Source organism: Bos indicus, chromosome 11 (assembly GCF_029378745.1).
Source record: "Bos indicus isolate NIAB-ARS_2022 breed Sahiwal x Tharparkar chromosome 11, NIAB-ARS_B.indTharparkar_mat_pri_1.0, whole genome shotgun sequence".
In the NCBI taxonomy this organism is placed as follows: domain Eukaryota; kingdom Metazoa; phylum Chordata; class Mammalia; order Artiodactyla; family Bovidae; genus Bos; species Bos indicus.
In genome coordinates, this window is record NC_091770.1 from 43,219,433 (window position 1) to 43,243,592 (window position 24,160).

At 40.3% G+C, this 24,160-nt stretch overlaps 1 protein-coding gene, 1 long non-coding RNA gene and 1 pseudogene across 6 annotated transcripts in view; 2 read left to right on the forward strand and 1 right to left on the reverse strand.

Annotated features, from left to right (window-relative positions):
- The window catches only part of LOC139185772 (uncharacterized), an 87,931-nt gene extending 76,470 nt beyond the window's left edge, over positions 1-11,461 (reverse strand). Inside the window, exon 1 of the long non-coding RNA XR_011569258.1 lies at positions 11,101-11,461. This is a non-coding gene — a long non-coding RNA (uncharacterized lncRNA). The remainder of the gene's footprint in view (positions 1-11,100) is intronic.
- Positions 11,462-11,574: 113 nt separating this feature from the next.
- Positions 11,575-24,160, forward strand: part of PAPOLG (poly(A) polymerase gamma) — a 33,783-nt gene continuing 21,197 nt past the window's right edge. For 3 of the 5 annotated variants that reach the window (XR_011569257.1, XM_070798722.1, XM_019970200.2), the window contains exons 1-5: positions 11,575-11,800; positions 13,874-14,035; positions 15,513-15,579; positions 23,369-23,450; positions 23,680-23,789. Coding sequence is in view for 4 of the 5 variants with exons in the window: in XM_070798722.1 (XP_070654823.1) it covers positions 11,784-11,800; positions 13,874-14,035; positions 15,513-15,579; positions 23,369-23,450; positions 23,680-23,789 (438 nt within the window). In the remaining variant the exon portion in view is untranslated. The remainder of the gene's footprint in view (positions 11,801-13,873; positions 14,036-15,512; positions 15,580-23,368; positions 23,451-23,679; positions 23,790-24,160) is intronic. The other 2 variants (XM_019970201.2, XM_019970202.2) reach the window with 2 other exon arrangements.
- On the forward strand, positions 15,586-18,973 carry LOC139185771 (large ribosomal subunit protein eL39-like; annotated as a pseudogene).

Sequence of the window (24,160 nt, forward strand, 5' to 3'; positions counted from 1 at the left end):
TTGGTTCTTATCTTCACATCCTTTTCAGTTTATATACAAGAACACTTTATTTGAGATACAGGCCAAAGGTGAAGTTTCTCTTCGGAATCTGGCCAGTGATCCTGTTTGAGCCTCTCAGGAAGCAGTGATGAATTGTTACACCAAGAAAATAAAATAGCACGTACCCTAGGCCTAGCCAAACAAACAAGGAAATAAAGATCTACATGTTCAGATGTATTACGACCATCACAGCAAAGGAGTGACTTTCTGACATGCTGCCAGCCACACAGAGAATGAGGAATGGGACTTGTTGGATGTTTAGCTTGTGTCTTTATCTCATTTGTCTTCCCTCTCCTCACCCTCACCCTAAGATGTTTAAAAAGAAACAGACATAATGTGTATGTATATACCCGAATGCTGGAAGTATTGGGCTTCTCTTAACAGGTTAACAGTTTATGCTGATCATAGGAAGTTAACTTTTTCTCTTTTTTGACAAGGCTTGCATATGAATTTTTCTTAATATTTGATTAAATAATGAAAACAGTCAGCTAAGGACTAGCAAAACCCCATACCCAGTTGGCCTGCTGTGAGGCAGCACTTAGCTGCATCAGCCTTGATTTATATTTTTGTCATTATTTGCCTCTGCTGGTCGGAGTGTTGTAAGCAAGCTCAGACGTGCCACTGGGTTCTACACTAGTCACATTCCAGACTTACGGTGGGTGCTGGAGTGTCTCTGTGTGGTCACAGCCCAGTGGAGCGGGTGAGTCAGTCACCTTCTGCCCTTTATGAAGGCTGCCAGGACACCTGTAGAATGTTCCACCTCCAGCCAGTTAAAGGTTGTTGCCATGTTTCCTTTGATTTTTGCAGATCTTTAAGTTGTGACTGTTCTTATGGCTAGGCAAACATGATTGGTGGACTGACCTACTCATATTTCATCCTCCTAGAATAACTTATTTGAGGTTACCAGTAAATGTTGTTGTACTCTGACTTTAAAATTATGCAATATTTTCCAGTTTTCAGAGAGTCAATAGTTATGCCCAGGGAAATGCATGGAGTTAACTAGAGCTAAAATGATCAGGATCCTATTTACATAAAGCTTATTAGAATGCCTGTTCCTTCATGTTTTTAGAAGGAAATAGACATAAGGGTTGAAAACAGCTCTAACTTACTTGAACTTGTAACAGAACTACCAAAAATTAAAGCACTAAGAGACGGCAGTGAAATCTCATTGTAAGGCAGCTAATTCTATTGGAATTGAATGTATAACAAATTGAGTCACTTGTCTAAACACAACACCTGCCTGGAGTGAAAACTTGATTTGAAAAAAAAAAAAAAGAATTCATGTGCTAGTGCAGAGGAAGTGGGTTCAATCCCTGAACAGGGAACCAAGATCCCACATGTCTGACACAGTCAAATGAATGTGTATTTGTTTTTGTTTTTTTTTAAGTTGGGGGCGGTATGAGAAAGATACAGAGGGACAGAAAAAGGAGTGTCTGTTCTAGATTAAAGTACACTTCAGAAACCCAACAACCAAATGCAATCAGAGTTCCTGATTGGATTCTAATATGAACAAAGTTGCTGCAAAGACATTTTGGGGCCAAGCCTGGGAAACTTAGGTGTGTTGTTATTATTAACTGTGGTTCTGTAGGGAAGAATTCTTATTTAGATATGCATATCAAAACATTTAGGAGTGAGGTGGGGTGGAGGGCGGGAATTGGAGGAAGGCAGTCAAAAGTTACAAACTTCCAGTTACAAGATAACTAAGTACTAGAGAAGTAATGTACACCATTACTTCTAATTAAAATAACTATAATTAACACTGCTACATGTTATATATGAAAGTTGTTAAGAAAGTAAATCCTGAGCTCTCACCAAAAGAAAAATTTTTTTTCTTTTTTTTAAATTTGTTTATATATGAGATGATAGATGGTCAAAAAACTTATTCTAATAATCATTTCATAGTGTATGTAAATCAAATCATGCTGTAACCTTAAACTTACAGTGCTATTTATCAATTGTATTTCAACAAAACTGGAAGAAAAAATATTAGGAGTGAAATATTTAGGAGTCTATATTTACTTTAAAAAACTTCTGCTTAAAAAAAGTGAAACATGACAAATGTTAAAATAATTATTAAACCTAAGTGATAAGTTAATGGCATTTGTTACACTATTCTCTCTACTTTCCTGCACATTTATAATTTTCATAATAAGGACAAAAAGTATTTTTAATATCTAGCATTTGTGAGAGTTTAACGAAATAGACCATCCCACACAAATCATCTGGAGAAGGCAATGGCACCCCACTCCAGTACTCTTGACTGGAAAATCCCATAGATGGAGGAGCCTGGTGGGCTGCCGTCTATGGGGTCGCACAGAGTCAGACATGATTGAGCGACTTCACTTTCACTTTTCACTTTCATGCATTGGAGAAGGAAATGGCAACTCACTCCAGTGTTTTTGCCTGGAGAATCCCAGGGACGGGGGAGCCTGGTGGGCTGCCGTCTATGGAGTCGCACAGAGTTGGACACGACTGAAGCGACTTAGCAGCAGCAGCAGCATACACATTATTAGTTAGAGTGTAAACTGGTATACATTCTTAGGGGACAATTTGGAACACATAAATTTAAATTATTTATTTGTTCAGTTCAGTTCAGTCGCTCAGTTGTGTCCAACTCTTTGCGACCCCAATGAATCGCAGCACACCAGGCCTCCCTGTCCATCACAAACTCCCGGAGTTCACTCAGACTCACGTCCATCGAGTCAGTGATGCCATCCAGCCATCTCATCCTCTGTCGTCCCCTTCTCCTCCTGCCCCCAATCCCTCCCAGCATCAGGGTCTTTTCCAGTGAGTCAACTCTTCGCATGAGGTGGCCAAAGTACTGGAGTTTCAGCTTTAGCATCATTCCTTCCAAAGAAATCCCAGGGCTGATCTCCTTCAGAATGGACTGGTTGGATCTCCTTGCAGTCCAAGGGACTCTCAAGAGTCTTCTCCAACACCACAGTTCAAAAGCATCATTCTTCAGCACTCAGCTTTCTTCACAGTCCAACTCTCACATCCATACATGACCACTGGAAAAACCATAGCCTTGACTAGATGGACCTTTGTTGGCAAAGTAATGTCTCTGCTTTTGAATATGCTATCTAGGTTGGTCATAACTTTTCTTCCAAGGAGTAAGCGTCTTTTAATTTCATGGCTGCAGTCACCATCTGCAGTGATTTTTGAGCCCCGAAAAATAAAGTCTGACACTGTTTCCACTGTTTCCCCATCTATTTCCCATGAAGTGATTGGACCAGATGCCATGATCTTCGTTTTCTGAATATTGAGTTTTAAGCCAACTTTTTCACTCTCCTCTTTCACTTTCATCAAGAGGCTTTTTAGTTCTTCTTCACTTTCTGCCATAAGGGTGGTGTCATCTGCATATCTGAGGTGATTGATATTTCTCCCAGCAATCTTGATTCCAGCTTGTGCTTCTTTCAGCCCAGTGTTTCTCATGATGTACTCTGCATATAAGTTAAATAAACAGGGTGACAATATACAGCCTTGATGTACTCCTTTTCCTATTTGGAACCAGTCTGTGGTTCCATGTCCAGTTCTAACTGTTGCTTCCTGACCTGCATACCAATTTCTCAAGAGGCAGGTCAGGTGGTCTGGTATTCCCATCCCTTTCAGAATTTTCCACAGTTTATTGTGATCCACACAGGCAAAGGCTTTGACATAGTCAATAAAGCAGAAATAAATGTTTTTCTGGAACTCTCTTGCTTTTTCCATGATCCAGCGGATGTTGGCAATTTGGTCTCTGGTTCCTCTGCCTTTTCTAAAACCAGTTTGAACAACTGGAAGTTCACAGTTCATATATTGCTGAAGCCTGGCTTGGAGAATTTTGAGCATTACTTTACTAGCATGTGAGATGAGTGCAATTGTGTGGTAGTTTGAGCATTCTTTGGCATTGCCTTTCTTTGGGATTGGAATAAAAACTGACCTTTTCCAGTCCTGTGGCCACTGCTGAGTTACTGAAGTACAGATGTTTTACAATGTTGTATTAGTTTCATGTATACAACAAAGTGATTCAGTTATACATATATGTATAGGTTAGATTATTTTTCTAGATTTTTTTCCATTATAGGTTATTACAAGATATTGAGTATAGTTCCCTGTGCTATACAATAGGTCGTTGTTGGCTATCTATTTAATATAGAGTAGTTTGTATCTGCTAACCCCAAACTCCTAATTTACCCACTCCAGTACTCTTGCCTGGAGAATCCCATGGAGGGAGGAGCCTGGTAGGCTACAGTCCATGTGGTCTCAAAGAGTTGGACATGACTGAGCGACTACACTTTCACTTTCACTTTCCTTTCCTCTTTGGTAACCATAAGTGTGTTTTCAATGTCTGTGAGTCTACTTCTATTTTGTAAACAAGTTCATTTGTATAATTTTTTTTAGATTCCACATTAAGTGATATCATATTTGTCTTTATCTGATAAATTTTACTTTTAAATATACATATCATTTGACATAGTAATCCCATCTTTAAGAATTTATTAATAACTAGTGATACAAAGGTCTGTCTAGTCAAGGCTATGGTTTTTCCAGTAGTCATGTATGGATGTGAGAGTTGGACTGTGAAGAAAGCTGAGCACCAAAGAATTGATGCTTTTGACCTGTGGTGTTTGAGAAGACTCTTGAGAGTCCCTTGGACTGCAAGGAGATCCAACCAGTCCATTCTAAAGGAAATCAGTTCTGAATATTCATTGGAAGGACTGATGTTGTAGCTGAAACGCCAATACTTGGGCCACCTGATGGGAAGAACTGACTCATTTGAAAAGACCCTGATGCTGGGAGGGATTGGGGGCAGGAGGAGAAGGGGATGATAGAGGATGAGATGGCTGGATGGCATCACTGACTCGATGGACGTGAGTTTGAGTGAACTCTGGGAGTTGGTGATGGACAGGGAGGCCTGGCGTGCTGTGATTCATGGGTTCGCAAAGAGTCGGACATGACTGAGCGACTGAACTGAACTGAACTGAACTTAGTGATACAAGTATAGAGGATATAGGTATAAGGATATTTATTATAAGCATTGTTTATAATATAAACAAATTTGCGGCAACAGTGAAGTGGTTAAATATATTCTGACAAATATTACATACTATTTATGACAAAGAATGCCATATTACTGTTAAAAAGAACAAAGTAGGTGCATATTTACTATATTGGTTTGCTAGGGCTGCCTTAAAAAAGTAACAGATTAGGTGGGAGGCTTAAAGAATAGAGATTTATTTTCTTGCAGTTCTGGAGGCTAGAAACCTGAGACAGCGTGTCAACAAGGCTTCTCTCCTTGGCTTGTAAATGGATGTCTTTTCATGCGCCTTCATGTGGTCTTTCCTCTGTACCATCTGCGTCCAAATTTTCTCTTCTTATAAGGACATCAGTCATATTGGAGTAGAGACCACACTAACAACCTTATTCACACTTACCTTTGTCTTTAAACTCTATTTCCTGGACTTTCCTGGTGGTACAGTGGATAAGAATTTGCCTCCCAATGCAAGAAATAAGGGTTCAATCCCTGGTCTAGGAAGATTGCACATGCTACGGGGCGACTAAGTCCATGTGCCACAACTACTGAGCCTGCTCTTTAGGACCTGCGAGCTGCAACGACTGAGTCCATATGCTGCAACTTCTGAAGCCCATGAGACTAGAGCCTGGGCCCCACAGCCAGAAAAGCCATCGCAATGAGAAGCCCGTGCACCATAGGGAAGAGAAGCCCCCACTCGCCACTCGCCGCAACTAGAGAAAAGCCAAGCACAACAACAAAGACTCGGCACAACCAAAAATAAAAACAAACAAACAAATAAAAACAGCCTATCTCCCAACACAGTCACATTCTTAGGTGCTGGAAACTAGAACTTCAGCATATAAAATTTGGGGGACACAATTCGGTCCATAACATTAGTAACATAGAAAGATGTTCATGATTTTTTAGGTTAAAAAAAAATTTGAGCAGAATAGCCCATGCAGTACAATCCCCCTTTTTTCAAACTTAAACACTAAAAACAAACCTCTGGTACGTGCTTATTTGCAGTTTGGGGTACACTGCAAACATTCTGGAAGGACAGATATCCAGCTGTTAAAAATGGTCCCTGGGGAACAAAACTTGAGTTAGGAATGGGTAGGAGGGACAGATTTTCACTCTCGATCTCACTCTCTCTCTCTTTTTTTTTTTTTTTACAAACATGGGTTACATTTGTAATTGGAAAATTTGAGTTTAAAAAATAGAGATACAGGGTAGACCCCTGATCAAAGAAAAACATATCCTTCCTTGAAAGAAAGTGTCATTATTGAAATGAGGGTTGGGGACTGGCATTCAATCCAAGGTAAATTGACAAAGACAGGAAAATGGAAAGAAAAACAACTAAAACTGAGGTGAATTTAAAATAACATAAAAGAGAATTGAAAAGTATTGTTCTGATATTGACTTTGATAATTACATAAAGGTTTAAAGCTGTCTTTGAAACACTGTAGGATTTCATTGAATTAGAATTAAAAGCAGAGTTTTCCTTTCTTCCAAAGTACTGCAGCAGATAAGAGCAAACAAAGCATTCTATAAGAGAAAAAAAAAAGGAAAGAAGGAAAATAAGTACTTGAAATTAAATACATAAACAAAGAGGAAAATTAAGAGATAAGAGTTTTGGTAATCGATGTGAATAAGAGTTAAATTTATTGACTCCTATGTGCCTGGCTCTGAGCTAAGGACTCTGCCCTGTGAAGATGACAGAATCTGCCTTCAATTCTTTTCTGGCTTTTTAATTTAAAACAAAGCTGAGCTTTGAAGAGAATTCTATGCAGCCAGCAACAAATATCTTGGTTAGAAAACTTGAGGAAAGGAGATTTTCTGTATCCCAGCCTGGCAGGATTCCCTAAACTGTTGGGAAGATGTAGGAAGAAGTAGGAAGAATGAGCTCTGTGGTGCTTCTGGGATGAGACCACCAGCCCGTCCAATGGGCCTGAGACAAGAACTGGAGGGAGGAGAAACCCTTAAGGTGCAGGTGCCAAAAGACAGGAAGGTGCATTTACCACAGCCCAGGGCCAGATGTATTCAATCTGCCGTAACTCCCTGAATCTTTAAGTCTCAAGAAGTGCGAAGGGAGAGACTCAGGATGCCCAAGATGGACTTTACCTGCCAGAGGAATGAGGGGCTCAGGGTCAAAAATTCTGTCTTAGAAGATAAAGTGACATTTCTTGCACATCTGAACTTTTGGACAGAGATTCATACTGGCTATACATGCTCTTCTTATTTAATTCTCTTACAATTCTATTAACTTCATTTTACAGATGAGGAAAGGACTTTTTAAGGTTAATTTCTCTCTGGTCACAAAACTAGTAAGTAGCAAAACTAGAATTCAAATTTGGGTTTCCCTCACACTGAAACCAGTGCTCGCTATTGCTGTATGCTGCTTTGGATAGGTTTTGTCTTCTCTCTCCCACCTGCACCAGTGCCTACTTCCAAATCTTGCTCATTTAATTAAGTACATACTCTATTCCAACAAGTCACTTTTGAGCATTCCTGCCCTCAAGTTTAGGTAGCCTGCTGTAGGCCTCCCTAAATCCCCTGACCCATCTTATCACAGATCATACCACATTTGAATGATCTTGTGTAAGTGTGTACTCCTTCAGGAGACTGTGAACTCTCCAGAGAGGAATGAAATAGTTCCTGTGCCTGACACATAGTAGACTCTCTAGTTGTATAACACAAGAATATCACTTCTATTTGATTGTTTCCTCAATAAACTTTGAAATTCATAAAATTAAAAAATACATCTGGTTTTATGCATGATTAAATCACTGGAGTCTGACACAGAGTTCGGCACAGAGTCAGTTCAGTTCAGTTCATCAGCTGTGTCCAACTCTTTGTGACCCCATGAACTGCAGCATGCCAGGCTTCCCTGTTTATCACCAACTCCTGGATCCTGCTCAACTCACGTCCATTGAGTTGGTGATGCCATCCAACCATCTCATCCTCTGTTGTCCCCTTCTCCTCCTGCCTTCAATCTTTCCCAGCATCAGGGTCTTTTCAAATGAGTCAGTTCTTCGCATTAGGTGGCTGAAGTATTGGAGTTTCAGCATCAGTCTTTCCAATGAATATTCAGGACTGATTTCCTTTACGATGGACAGGTTGGATCTCCTTGCTGTCCAAGGGAGTCTCAAGAGTCTTCTCCAAGATCACAGTTAAAAAACATTGATTCTTCGGTGCTCAGCTTTCATTATAGTCCAATCTCACATCCATACTTCACTACTGGAAAAACCATAGCTTTAACTAGACGGACCTTTGTTGGCAAAGTAATGTCTCTGCGTTTTAATATGCTGTCTGGGTTGGCCATAACTTTTCTTTCAAGGAGTAAGTGTCTTTTAATCTCATGGCTGCATGACTGCACTCTCAGTCACCATCTGCAGTGATTTTGGAGCCCCCCAAAATAAAGTCTGTCACTGTTTCCATTGTTTCCCCATCTATTTGCCATGAAGTGATGAGACCAGATGCAATGATCTTAGTTTTCTGAATGTTGAGCTTTAAGCCAGCATTTTCACTCTCCTCTTTCATTTTCATCAAGAGGCTTTTTCGTTCTTCTTCACTTTCTGCCCTAAGTGTGGTGTCATCTGCATACCTGAGGTTATTGATATTTCCCCCAGCAATCTTGATTCCAGCTTGTGCTTCATCCAGTCCAGCATTTCCCTTTTTTTTTTTTTTTTTTTTGAGAGGGAAATAAAGTTTATTAGAGTGTGAGATGCTGTTAGAACATTGGACCAGCTCAAGGGAGAACCAACCTCGAATAGGGGTCCTTAGTTCACTTTTATACTCAGGGTACAAGGAATGGGATAGGGGTCTTGCGGGTCATTTGCTGATTGGATGAGGCACGTATACTGGGTGGAGGGAGGAATAAAGCAAACACCTTCTCCCTATGGGGTAGCAGGGGAGACAGGTTATACTGCTCAGGAAGACCTGAAATCCGTTAATAGTTAGAACATGGGGGAGAGAAGGACAGTGAGAGAATTTTGAGCATTACTTTACTAGCATGTGAGATGAGTGCAATTGTGCAGTAGTTTGGGCATTCTTTGGCTATTTGTAAGGCCTCCTCAGACAACCATTTTGCCTTTTGCATTTCTTTCTCTTGGGGATGGTCTTGATCACTGCCTCCTATACAATGTCACAAACCTCTGTCCATAGTTCTTCAGGCACTCTGTCTATCAGATCCCTTGAATCTATTTGTCACTTTCACTGTATAACTGAAAGGGATTTGATTTAGGTCATACCTGAATGGTCTAATGGTTTTCCCTACTTTCTTCAATTTCAGTCTGAATTTGGCAATAAGGAGTTCATGATCTGAGCCACAGTCAGCTCCTGGACTTGTTCTTGCTGATTGTACAGAGCTTCTCCATCTTTGGGTGCAAAGAATATAATTAATGTGATTTCGGTGTTGACCATCTGGTGATATCCGTGTGTAGAGTCTTCTCTTGTGTTGTTGGAAGAGGGTGTTTGCTATGACCAGTGTGTTCTCTTGGCAAAACTCTATTAGCCTTTGCCCTTCTTCATTCTGTACTCCAAGGCCAAATGTGCCTGTTACTCCAGGTATTTCTTGACTCCTACTTTTGCATTCCAGTCCCCTATAATGAGAAGGACATCTTTTTTGGGTGTTAGTTCTAGAAGGTCTTATGGGTCTTCATAGAACCATTCAACTTCAGCTTCTCCAGCATTACTGGTTGGGGGACAGACTTGGATTACTGTGATACTGAATGGTTTGACTTGGAAACGAACAGAGATCATTCTGTCGTTTTTGAGATTGCATCCAAGTAGTGCATTTTGGACTCTTTTGTTGACTATGAGGGCTACTCCATTCTTCTAAGGGATTCTTGCCCACAGCAGTAGAGTAGTAGAGATAATTCACCCATTCCAGTCCATTTTAGTTCACTGATTCCTAAAATGTCGATGTTCACTCTTGCCATCCCCTGCCCGATCACTTCCAATTTGCCTTGATTCATGGCCCTAACATTCTAGTTTCCTATGCAATATTGCTCTTTACAGCATCAGACTTTAGTTCCATCACCAGTCACATCCACAACTGGTGTTGTTTTCGCTTTGGCTCCATCTCTTCATTCTTTCCAGAGTTATTTCTCCACTGATCTCCAGTAGCATATTAGGCACCTACCAACCTGGGGAGTTCATCTTTCAGTGTCCTATCTTTTTGCCTTTTCATACTGTTCAAGGCAAGAATACTGAAGTGGTTTGCCATTCCCTTCTCCAGTGGACCACGTTTTGTCAGAACTCTCCACCATGACATATCTGTCTTGGGGTGGCACGGATTAGGTTTTCAATAAATATTTTTGAATAAATAAGTCTATCTTCTCTATCTATTGTTACATACCAAGAAAAAGCAGCTTCTTAACATTCTTTTCCTTGTAACCAATTTAGTGTTTTAAAATTTGTCATCATTTTTGCATTTTCATCCTCATTCACATGAAGCATGATCTCCACTATTTGAACACATGTGATTTTGATTCAGCCGTGTATTTATCCCTATATTGCAGACTACCAGCGTACCAATTTCCCATACCTGACTGCTGTGCTGTGTTTAGTCACTCAGTTGTACCTCTTTGTGACCCCACGGACTGCAGCCCACCAGACTCCTCTGTTCATGGGATTCTCCAGGCAAGAATACTGGAGCAGGTTGCCATGCCCTCCTCCACAGGATCTTCCCAACCCAAAGATTGAACCCAGGTCTCCCTCGTTGCAGAAGGATTCTTTACCATCTGAGCCACCAGGGAAGCCCTACCTGATTGCTAGAAAGTAATAAATCAGGGGGAGGTACTTCGAGGTGAACAGTTAGTCTCCAATTTACAACCTCGCTTCACTCCCAGGTAATTATAAAGTCACACGTTTCTAGGTGAGACCTTCTCACGGCATAATCGCCTCAAGGAATAGATTGATTAGACTACACATAACTGATTAAAATAAAGGTGTAGTATAATGGAAGAGTTACTATAATATTTGCTAGGCAAAGTTGTGTAGTTTTTAAAAACATACGACATAGGCTTTCACAAGATAAACAAGGAATACATGTTCCAAGTTACCTTCCAAGCAGTTAGCCTGGATAGACAGTCCCACGGACCATGGAGGGAACCAAACTCTCTTCCAGACCGGCGTTTGCAGCCCAAGCTGTGGGCGGGGCCACTGAGCCTGCTGCAGCTGCTAAGTCGCGTCCGACTCTGTGCGACCCCATAGACGGCAGCCCAACAGGCTCCTCCGTCCCTGGGATTCTCCAGGCAAGAATACTGGAGTGGGTTGCCATTTCCTTCTCCAATGCATAAAAGGGAAAAGTGAAATTGAAGTCGCTCAGTCGTGTCCGACTCTTAGCGACCCCATGGACTGCAGCCTACCAGGCTCCTCGGTCCACGGGATCCTCTAGGCAAGAGTACTGGAGCGGGTCGCCATTGCCTTTTACCGGGACCTAAAGCAGGAGGGGGCGGGGTCGAGGGCGGGCCCAGGCCCCCCCCATGGGCGGGGCCGCGGCGGCCGAGAGGCAGGCTGGGAAGCGGCGCCATATTGGCGTCGGCCGCGCTGTATTGTCATAAATAGAGCCGGTTTTGTGGTGTTCTCACTACTCGGTTGGATGCCTCGGCTGTAGTAAGTGAGAGAGTGAGCGTTCAAGCGAGTTACAAGCAAGCGGAGGAAACTGGACAGGAGGAGAAGGGAAGAACAAGAACAGGACTCCAGAGCGAAAGACAACTCGCCGGTGAGGGAGACGCAGGAAGCGATGAAAGAGATGTCTGCGTAAGTAGTGGGGGGCGGCGGTTGGGGGTGAGGTAGAACTGGGTGGGCTGGGGTGGCCAGCACGGACCCCGTTTCCGTTCCCTGGCTCTCGCGTCCTGCCCAGAGCTCTCGTGTAGTCTCCTTTCCCCCTCTCGACCGGTCGGCAAGGGCACCTCCCCTACACCCGGCGGCTCACCTGGCCAGACTCGGGGACTCTAGAAGTCCCCATCTGTTCCCTGGCTGCCCTGTCTCCGAGGACGCCCCAGACTAGGTTGCGGCGGGAGAAAGGCCCGTGTGTCTGTGGGGAAAAATTGTCGGTCACTCTCCTGCCCCCAGCGCTGTCTGAGCCGGTCTCTGCTCCTGTCTGCATTGGCGCAAATACCATCCCCCTACCTCCCCCGCCTCCCTTCCTGACCGGCTGTCTCCAGGTCTTCTGGAGTGCATTCACTCCTATCCCAGCCCATGGGTTTCTCTTCTTAGTCAGGCTTTGGTTTTTTCACCCTTCCCTCATCTCCCCACCTATCCACAGTACATCTGCCAGTCTGTACCTCCTGGTCATACTTTGATAAGTCAGGAACAGTGTCGGTCCTTGGCAAGATTTTGTTGTAACTTCTTACATTTTGGTTTATTAGCAAATAATTTAAACATACAGAAAAATGCTTAAAATAACATAATAGCATCATTTACGTAGCTATCATCCATCTCCCAAAGTATAACGTTCCGTGTGTGTGTGTATACACATATCTTTAGTTAAAAGAAACCGAACATACTGAATACATCTGAAGGAATTCTGTTACCTCCTCCTCTAGGCCCATTCACCTCTCTCCCTGGAGTTCCCCACGGTTCTGAATTTGATGCTTATGCGGCGTATTTTTTTTTAATGCTATTACTGCATATGTATATGTCTATAATCAGCATTGTTTTACTTGTTTTAAACTTTATATGACTAGTACCACACTTATTATTCAACAACTTCTTTAGCGCAACGTATGTTTGAGATTTGTCCATGATAGTATTTTTCAGCTCTAATTAATTCACACTAATATTGTATTTCTTTGTAGAGATACATTCTGATTTAGTCCATTTCCTGTTAGTGATTGTTTTAGGTTTTTTCTAGGTTTTTTTTTTTTTAATGTCACAGTGTGGTAGTGAACATTTTTGTACATGTCTCCTTGTGCACTTATCCTAGAATTTCTCCAGAGTGTTTACTTCTCCAGGGATTGTGTCACTTGCTTTTGTTTTCCTCTCTAGATGAGAGAGGTTCAGAACCATGGGTTTGGAATTTTAATGCTAGTAGAGAAGATAGTGGCAACCCACTCCAGTGTTCTTGCCTGGAGAATCCCAGGGACAGGGGAGCCTGGTGGGCTGCCGTCTATGGGGTCGCACAGAGTCGGACACGACTGAAGTGACTTAGCATAGCATAGGGACCTTGATGGCCAGCATTTTCCACACAGAGATAAGAAAGTGGGACTCAAGATCATAGTTGGTATCATAGACTTCATTTAGACAGTGAAAAGAACAATTAACGAGTCACAGAATGTTAGGACTATAAACTCTGATGGATGCAATGGATGTTAATAGGTTTCTCAGGGACACATCTAGTGATTTCTTTTTAAAAGCTAGAGTATTTCATAAGGACCTTCTAATCAAATAATTTTGGTTTTTTTTTCCTGGGGTTGGGGGCATTGTTTTTTACTTAGAGCTTTCTTTCAAGTGGCTGACTGCTTTTCAAAGGTGGTACTTGACTTAAGTCTGCAGGGTGTAGTCAAGGTGGCCCTGGCCCCGCTCCCATTCAGGCTCTTTGCATTTGAGCTGAGTGGTGTTGGCACAGTTGTCCTGATGCCAACACAGGCTGCTTTTGACTTGAAAAGACATCCTAACCATGAAAGCTTGAAGCAGAATGAATAGTCCTTCATCTCCATAAGCGCAAAATACCCTTTTTTCCTTAAAAAAAAAAAAAAAAGGAGGGGGGCGGCCAACCAATAGTACTGAGTAAACTTTTAAGGTAGCTAAATTAATGAGTGGATTGAGAGAGTTAATGTATCAGTAAATGAAACTTTAAATTTTTTCTGCTCTTTCATTTTTCTTGAACAGAAACACCATGCTGGACAGCCAGCGTCAACAAAAGCATTATGGAATCACCTCTCCAATTAGCTTGGCATGTCCTAAAGAAATTGATCATATTTACACACAGAAATTAATTGATGCCATGAAACCATTTGGAGTGTTTGAAGATGAGGAAGAATTGAACCATAGGTATGTCATTTAAAAATGCAAAGTATTTTACAGTACATTCTTTAGTCATTACTCTATAAACATATGTTCATGTACCAGTGATGTCCCTGTGTAGGGATATAAAAATGACAAAATGAAAAGAACACTTGGCCTTCCTAGAGCTTAGAGGAGGAAACTTAACAATTAGCCAAGTAAGTAAAATAAACACAGTGTTAACATATGACAATTGCCGGCTGAGAAAAATGAAGCTGAGACTGGAGGTTGTCAAGGAAGTCTTCATTGACATTTGAGGGAAATTTTGAAAGTGAGGAAAGAGCTCTGTGGATTTGATGGAAGAGCAGTCTAGGAGAGGCTTGCGATAGGACCGTACCTAGTATTTTTAAAAAATAATAGATAGCAAGGTAACCTAGGTATATGACATAGAGTGAATAAGAAGGGGAATGTGGGCTTAAAGAAAATGAGATGGGAAAGAGCTTGGAGGGAAAGGTCATTTAGGACCTTGAAAACCATTATAAAGGTTTTGGCTTTTACTCTGAGATGGGAAGCTCTTAGGGTTTTGAGCAGCAGATTGACATGATTGATTCATGTTTAACACAGTCACTCTGGCTGCTTTACTGAGACTAGTCTGCAGAAGGGTCAAAGTCAGAAACAGGGAAACTAGTTAGGAGACTGTTCCAGTAACCCAAGGAAGAAATGGTGACCGGAACTAGGGGGATGGCAGTGGAGGTGATAAGAGATAGTAGAATTCTGGATGTCTTTTAAGGTATATCTTCTGGATGTCTTGTTTAATAACTGGAATGGGGGAAGTGGGGGGCATCAAGGATGATGCCAAGATTTTTAGTTTCAGCAGCTGGAAGGATGAGATTCCATTACCTGAGAAAGGCTGAGGGAGAAGCAAGTTTGGACACATCGGGAATTCAGTTTCTCATGTGTTATCTTTGAGATGCCTAAACTTTTTTTTTTTTTAATTTGGATTTGGATATGCCATTGGTTGCAAGTTTGTTTTAATATCAAATTGCTTTTATTAAGTTAAATTTTTTATAAAAAATTAGCCAATATATAATTTGCCTGTTTTTATTATCCAAAAACTTGTAACTGTCAATGAGAGTGCTGACTTCTACTATTACCACACTGAATTGATTTTATTCCATAGTAAGGCCAAGAAAGTTGACAGTTCAGTTGGCCTCTGCAGCCTTATTGAAGGTAATTTTGATTTTTTTTTTAACTAGGCTTTTTGAATTTTGAAAAAATAGCTCAAAAACCAAAATACTATCATCACATTTATCGTCTCTTTGGAACTCTTAGGAACCTAAGAATGCCAAAGAGATGTGCCTTGTGTCAACAGATGTGATAGCATTAGCACGTGTATAATATGCTTTTACTCTAGCACCAACATAAAGGTACTGCCTATATGTTTAATTACTTTTTAAAATACTGTTTGTTTTTGGTGGGGGTTTTTTGTTTGTTTTCATCTAAAGCATGTTATCTTTTATTATAGGCTGGTTGTTCTTGGTAAACTCAACAATCTAGTAAAAGAATGGATTTCTGAGGTCAGTGAGAGTAAGGTAAGACTCTAAATTGAATTCATAGTTTCATTGTGTCCTGGTAACAAAATGCAGAGTTGAGAATGATCAAAAATAGATAAACATTTTTAGTATACTTAGAAATGAATTGTTCTAGACAGTTGAAATGAAGAGAAAGTCACTTAGTCATGTCCAGCTCTTTTTCACCCCATGGACTGTATAGTCCATGGAATTCTCCAGGCCAGAATACTGGAGTGGGTAGCCATTCCTTTCTCCAGGGGATCTTCCAAACCAGGGATTGAACCCAGGTCTCCTGCATTGCAGGTGGATTCTTTACCGGCTGAGCCATCAGGGAAGCCCTCTAGACAGTTGAGTCCTAAATAAATGGGGATTTACCCCAGAGGTAGCCAGTGTCTGACTACATTTCCACATAAATGTCTTCCTTGACTCACATGTAGTAAACCAAACTTTAAATACTGAAATTTTAAAAGCCAGATTTCAGAATTCTTGTGAAATACCAGGTATGGCAGCACTGGGCCTTTCTTGGGGCAAGGCCAGAAGAGGCTTGAATGGAATTGGGCTACTCCCCTCTGGTGCCTCATGGTCCCCATTACTCCCTGCTCTCTCAGACATAGCAATTGCGATTATCAGTTTCTGTGTTTCTTACGTGTATACTTTCCTCATTTGCTTACCTGCCTGGCCTAGGAGATGTTGGAGTTTGCAAACCCTAATTTATAATTATACTGCTTTTTTCCCCTCCAGTAGCTTAACTTTTTTCCTTCTAAAATCAATTACATATCTCTTTGCTTTCTTAGAATCTTTTGAATATAATTGAATTCATTTGTTTGGGACTCTTCATTGGCTGTAGTAAAATGAGATAGGGCATGTTCAACTGGATAATACTGTTTGTCCCTTTACTAAGTGGCTCAGACTGTTGTATTTTAAATTTTTAGTTTTAGTTGGTTTTTTTTTTTTTTTTTAATAGTTTTCCCATCTCTTAACAGCTGCCAGCTGAAAGTTAAGGGCTCACAGCAGTAGTGTCTCTGTAAAATCCCTTTCTGCCCATTAATTTGCATCAGTTTAGAAATTACACACCTGTTAGAATTCTTTTACAACTTTTATTTCCTTTTGTAACCTTTGATATATGTATAAAATTGGTTCTTTCAAGCAGTGGGCTCTGAATAAGGTTATGAGGGACTGTGCTAAGTCTACAGTCATTGTGTTTAAATAAATGATCTTTACACTATTGACTTTTTCTGCCAAATGACTATCTGGCTCATTTTTGAGCTCACAGCAGGGTTATCAATAGTTGAAGTTTTCTGTTAGGTTGAATTCTGAGCATGTGAAATGCTAGTCATGAGTAGTTAAAAAAAAAAAAAATCATGCTTGTTTCTCTGCTACTAGCTGATCAACTCTTTAATAAACTTGTCTTATTCACTTGTACAACCTCAGGACAGAGCTCAGGCATTGAATGAATGTTGGGGAACCTGTTGTCTCTGTCTATAATCAGCCCATAATTGCTGTGGGTATGCAAACCAGATACACAGCTTGCTAGAATTGATTTAAAATCAGAGTAACAAGCTTTTTGACTTCTTGTGTTGTCTTTATGTCATGTAATGTGGTTATACTGAGGTCTTTGCTCTCATACATATTCTAGGATACATCAAGGGAAGTCAAGTGTTTACTGTTCACAAAAAAGGGCTAGATACTTTATTGAGAGATGCACCTAACTAATTTTCTTACTGGGTGGATTTTTTGCACCTAAAAGAAAAATTAGTAGAATCTGTTCCAAGGTCAAAGGTTTTTTTTGATTTTTTAAAATTGCTTTCCCATCATTTTATTCACATCAGTACTTTAATTTACAAATTTCACTAGCTGGTTTCCATTTAATTCCTAGGCATAAAACCATTGTTAAAAATTTGAGGCATTTCCACTATTTGATTTTTTTTTTAAAGCAAAATACAGTTATTTTTTAAAAATTTAATTGGTTTTAGCATCTTCCTTTCCATAGACACAATGATTGGTCATTTTCAATATCATAATTCTCTGTCATTTATACCTATTTTATATGGAACATATCCAAAGGATTTGAGTTAGATCAAATATCATTTTACTATTCTGTGCATAGTTGGAATATTTAAACTTTAAACAATCTAGAACTCCAAACCATTTTAGTTAAATACTGTGGTTTGTGGTGCAAGTCTTTTGCTCTGTTTATCACTTTCTCATAAATCATGAAAGAATCATGCTTTTCAAAGTGGGAAAGTAAACTCAACAGGGCTTCTCTATCCTTTTGTTTCAGTTAGTCATTAATAATTTTATTAGCGCCTTTCTAGCTATAAAATTTGTGGTACTCTTGAAACATACCTATTAAACAGAAAGTAACAAACATAATATCCTATTATACAGATTAATCAAACTAATTAGTGCATACCACTCTTTGGAACTTGGACTAGGCATTTTGGGGAAATGCCTAGAAATAGTAGATATAGTTCTCACCTTCAAGGAATGTAAATATAGTTGAAGTGATGAAACTAACATACAGGGAAGAAAAAAAGTAAATGTAGTATGAAAGAGCACATAGTGGGGAAAAGAGCTTATAAAGAGGAGGGTAATCGAAGAATGCTTCATGAGGAAGGTGGGACTTGAAGTGAACTTTGAAAAATAGATGGAATTAAGATAGCAGAAAGGACAGCAAGCATTTGAGGCAAAAGTGAAAGTGTTAGTCACTCAATCATGTCTGACTCTTTGCGACCCCATGGACTGTATGTAGCCCCCCAGGTTCCTCTGTCCATAGGATTTTCCAGGCAAGAATACTGGAGTGGGTTGTCATTCCCTTCTCCAGGGGATCTTCCCAACCCAGGGATCAAACCCGGGTCTCCTGCATTACAGGCAAATTCTTTACCAGCTGAGCCATCAAACCATTGGCCTATTTAAGGCAAGGAAAATGGCAAATGCAATGGAAAGGAGACTAGGTTATGTAACATGTTGGCAGTTGGAGCTTCAGAAGGGAAGATCAAGAAACAAGGCAAGAAAGATCCTACTTTTCTCTTCTCCGCCATCCTATGTACGGTTGAGTTCTCTCCTCACCATATCTTCTCACAAGACTTTCAGGATAAAGTGATTGCTGGCCAAGAAACAAAAGCAGAATTGTCCCGTTCCTCAATGGATTCGAATGAAAACTGGCAATAAAATCAGGTACAGCTCCAAGAGAAGACATTGGAGAAGAACCAAGCTGGGTCTATAAGAAGCAAGCTGGGTCTATAACATGTGGCACACATGTTAAGACCACTTTTTTAAGCAGCTGAACCACAGTGAGAACATCACTACTGTAATGCTTGGCTCCTGATATTTCTTATTTCCTATCAGTATGAGGCTCATTAATAAATATGAAACGTTGGGGGGAAAAAAAAAAAAAAGATCCTTAAGAGCATACCATCAAAGTCTATAGGATCCAAGGATCAGTATCCAGAAAAGAATGTATTGGCAAGTTTTGAGCAAAAGAGTTATGTGATAGAGTTAAAAATATCAGCCAGTGAATTTTTTACAAAATGGGATTTAGAAATAAAGATTAATGGCAAGAGAGTAACTTATGATACTATTAAATAGCACAGAATGGAGGTGGGTGGGGAGGAAGTGACGTGTAAGGAATATAATTTAAGACTTAGTAATCCAGGAAAAACAATAATAGTTTATAGGTATGGGCAGTAAGGAAAATGAGGAACAGAAAAAGTGATCTCAGAAGGAGGGATATCTGGTTTATCAGTCATGGTTACTGAGGTGAATCAGAAAGTGTGAGTGAAAATATGTGATGGGCACTTAGAATTGGCTCTACAAAGCGGTGAAAAGTAGCATTGTAATTCTGATACAGCCCAAAATATGTAAAGTTTTTAGATTACCTCTCATGAGGAGATCGTTTTAAGAATGACCCCCCTTGTAGAAATATTATGGAGCTAGAATAAAGAAATTAAGCATATCTGTCACAGAAACTAAAGGGGAGATGGAATTAGTCAACTATGCTAACTAGAGAGCTGAAAGTGCATTAATTTAGTAGTTGAGGGTTCTACTATTGAGAGTCACCAAGGAGTCAAAGACAGGCAGTTGAAGGGGACAAGTAAGGTCAAATGATAGAAAACATTTTTCTTAAGATAAGGATATATGCATCTCTGTGTGTGTGTATGTGATATATGCATCTGTGCGTGTCCCCTCAGTCGTGTCTGACTCTGTGACTCCATGGACTGTAGCGTGTCAGACTCCTCTGTACATGGGATTTACCCAGCAAGAATACTGCAGTGGGTTACCACTTCCTCCTCCAGGGGATCTTCTTGACCCAGGGATCTTGTGTCTCCTACATTGGCAGGCAGATTCTTTACCACTGTGCCACCAAAGAAGCCCATGTATGCACGTATACTGGACACAAATTTGTTTTGTCTGTCCTCTGAGAATACCTTCATTACTTCAAGATACAATCAAAAAACTCTATAAATCTCAGCTCACTAAATTTGACAAATGTAGTATGTATCAGTAGCATTTAGGCAGTTTTTTTAAAAAATTGAGGTATAGTTTATTTATAATATATAAATGTTAGGTATACAACATAGTGGTTTGCAATTTTTAAAGGTATACTCCACTTAAAAATTATTTTAAAATATGACTATGTTCCGTGTGCTGTACAGTGTGTCCTTGTACTTTATTTTATACATAGTAGTTTGTACCTCTTAATCCTCTACCCCTCTTGTGCCCCTCTCCCTACTGGTAACCACTATTCTCTGTATCTACAAGTCTGTTTCTTGCTGTTATATTCACTTGTTTTTTACATTCACATGTAAGTAATAACATAGAATATTTGTCTTTCTCTGTCTGACTTACATAAGCATAATACCCTTGAAATCCATCCATGTTGTTGCAGATGGCAAAATTTTATTTTTTTATGGCTGAGTAGTAGTTCATTATACACACACTACATCTTTACCCATTCTTCTGTTGATGGACATTTAGGTTGCTTCCATGTCTTGGCTACTGTAAATAATGCTGCAATGATCATGAGGGTAGTAGTTCAGTCACTCAGTCTTGTTCGACTCTGCAACCCCATGGGCTGCAGCTCACCAGGCTTCCCTGTCCATCACCAGCTCCCAGAGCTTGCTCAAACTCATGTCCATCGAGTCAGTGATGGCATCCAACCATCTCATCCTCTGCTGTCCCCTTCTCCTCCTGCCTTCAATCTTTCCTAGCATCAGGGTCCTTTCAGATAAGTCAGTTCTTCACATTAGGTGGCTGAAGTATTGGAGTTTCAGCATCAGTCTTTTCAATGAATATTCAGGACTGATTTCCTTTACTATGGACAGATTGGATCTCCTTGCTGTCCAAGGGAGTCTCAAGAGTCTTCTCCATCACCACAGTTCAAAAGCATCAATTCTTTGGTGCTCAGCTTTCTTTATAGTCCCACTCTCACATCCATACATGACCACTGGAAAAACCACAGCCTTGACTATACAGACCTTTGTCAGCAAAATGATGGCTCTACTTTTTAATGCTGTCTAGGTTGGTCATAGCTTTTCTTCCAAGGAGCAAGCATCTTTTGATTTCATGGCTGCAGTCAACATCTGCAGTGATTCTGGACCCCAAGTAAATACAGTCTATCACTGTTTCCATTGTTTCCCCATCTATTTGCTGTGAAATGATGGGACCAGATGCCATAATCTTCATTTTTTGAATGTTTAGTTCTAAGCCAGCATTTTCACTCTGCTCTTTCACTTTCATCAAGAGGCTCTTTAGTTCTTCTTTGCTTTCTGCCATTAGGGGGGTATCATCTGCATATCTGAGGTTGTTGATATTTCTCACAGCAATTTTGATTCCGGCTTGTGATTCATCCAGCCCCACACTTATGATATATTTTGCATAGGAGCTAAATAAGCTGGTGACAATATACAGCCTTGACATACTCCTTTCCCAATTTATATATGTTACAATTTAGATGTGTACCCACATGAGGGAACATATCTTTTTGAATTAATGTTTTTATTTTCTTCTGATACATTCCCAGGAGTGTGATCCAGTAATTGTTAGATCATATGGTAGCTCTATTTTTAGTTTTTTTAAGGAACCTTCCAATTGTTTTCTACAGTGGTTGCACTAATATACTGATCAGATCAGATGAGTCGCTCAGTTGCGTCCGACTCTTTGCGACCCCATGAATCACAGCACGCCAGGCCTCCCTGTCCATCACCAACTCCCGGAGTTCACTCAGACTCATGTCCCTCGAGTCAGTGATGCCATCCAGCCATCTCATCCTCTGTCGTCCCCTTCTCCTCCTGCCCCCAATCCCTCCCCAGCATCAGAGTCTTTTCCAATGAGTCAACTTTTCGCATGAGGTGGCCAAAGTACTGGAGTTTCAGCTTTAGCATCATTCCTTCCAAAGAAATCCCAGGGCTGATCTCCTTCAGAATGGACTGGTTGGATCTCCTTGCAGTCCAAGGGACTCTCAAGAGTCTTCTCCAACACCACAGTTCAAAAGCATCAATTCTTCGGCGCTCAGCCTTCTTCACAGTCCAACTGTCACATCCATACATGACCACAGGAAAAACCATAGCCTTGACTAGACGGACCTTTGTTGGCACAGTAATGTCTCTGCTTTTGAATATGCTATCTAGGTTGGTCATAACTTTTCTTCCAAGGAGTAAGCGTCTTTTAATTTCATGGCTGCAGTCACCATCTGTAGTGATTTTGGAGCCCAGAAAAATAAAGTCTGACACCGTTTCCACTGTTTCCCCATCTATTTCCCATGACGTGATGGGACCGGATGCCATGATCTTCATTTTCTGAATGTTGAGCTTTAAGCCAACTTTTTCACTCTCCACTTTCACTTTCATCAAGAGGCTTTTGAGTTCCTCTTCACTTTCTGCCATAAGAGTGGTGTCATCTGCATATCTAAGGTTATTGATATTTCTCCCGGCAGTCTTGATTCCAGCTTGTGTTTCTTCCAGTCCAGTGTTTCTCATGATGTACTCTGCATATAAGTTAAATAAACAGGGTGACAATATACAGCCTTGACGAACTCCTTTTCCTATTTGGAATCAGTCTGTGGTTCCATGTCCAGTTCTAACTGTTGCTTCCTGACCTGCATACCAATTTCTCAAGAGGCAAGTCAGGTGGTCTGGTATTCCCATCTCTTTCAGAATTTTCCACAGTTTATTGTGATCCACACAGTCAAAGGCTTTGGCATAGTCAATAAAGCAGAAATGTTTTTCTGGAACTCTCTTGCTTTTTCGATGATCCAGCGGATGTTGGCAATTTGATCTCTGGTTCCTCTGCCTTTTCTAAAACCAGCTTGAACATCAGGAAGTTCACAGTTCACATATTGCTGAAGCCTGGCTTGGAGAATTTTGAGCATTACTTTACTAGTGTGTGAGATGAGTGCAATTGTGCAGTAGTTTGAGCATTCTTTGGCATTGCCTTTCTTTGGGATTGGAATGAAAACTGACCTTTTCCAATCCTGTGGCCACTGCTGAGTTTTCCAAATTTGCTGGCATATTGAGTGCAGCACTTTCACAGCATCATCTTTCAGGATTTGGAATAGCTCAACTGGAATTCCATCACCTCCACTAGCTTTGTTCGTAGTGATGCTTTCTAAGGCCCACTTGACTTCACATTCCAGGATGTCTGGCTCTAGGTCAGTGATCACACCATCGTGATTGATAGATTCCCATAAATAGTTTATAAGGATTACTTTTTCTTCACATCCTCACCAGTGTTTATTAGAGCACTTAGGCAGTTTTAATGCTAAATAATTTGAATAATTGAATGCCTTTTATATTTTTTTATTTTATTTTAGAATCTTCCACCTTCTGTTGTGGCTACTGTTGGTGGAAAGATTTTTACTTTTGGCTCCTATAGACTTGGAGTACACACCAAAGGTAATTCCTTTTCTGTGTTTTACTGGTAAGAACTTTGAATAACAAACTTATTTATTGTTTATAATTAGAAAATGGGGGGGGGATTCCCATTATCTCATCACTCAGAGTTAATCAGTGTTAACATTTTCCTATACTCATCTTACATAGTTTCTTCTGTACATTATGTTTTTGTTTATAAAAATGTAATACATACTCAATATACTGTTCCTAATAACACTTTGATTTGCAGGAGCTGACATTGATGCACTTTGTGTAGCCCCAAGACATGTGGAGAGATCTGATTTTTTTCAGTCTTTTTTTGAAAAGTTGAAACATCAAGATGGCATTAGAAACTTAAGAGTAAGTATACTGTTATTTAATATTTTGAGTTTGTTAACAAATAACAGCAAAAGCTAGGGCTTGTGATGACTGATATATTTTAAAAGTTGCTATATCTTAAAATAATGGATGGTGAGTTAAAACATGAGCTTTTTTTTTTTAAAATTGGAGGATAATTGCTTAAAATGTTGTATTGATCTCTGTCATACAACAACGTGAATCTGCCGTAAGTATAGATATGTATCCTCTCCCTCTTCAGCCTCGCTCCCTCCCCATCCCCATCCCATTCCTCTGGGTTGTCACAGAGCACCAGACTGAACTCCCTTTGTTACAGAGCAGCTTCCCACCAGCTCTCTGTTCTACTCGTGGTAGCGTATATATGTCAGTGTTAC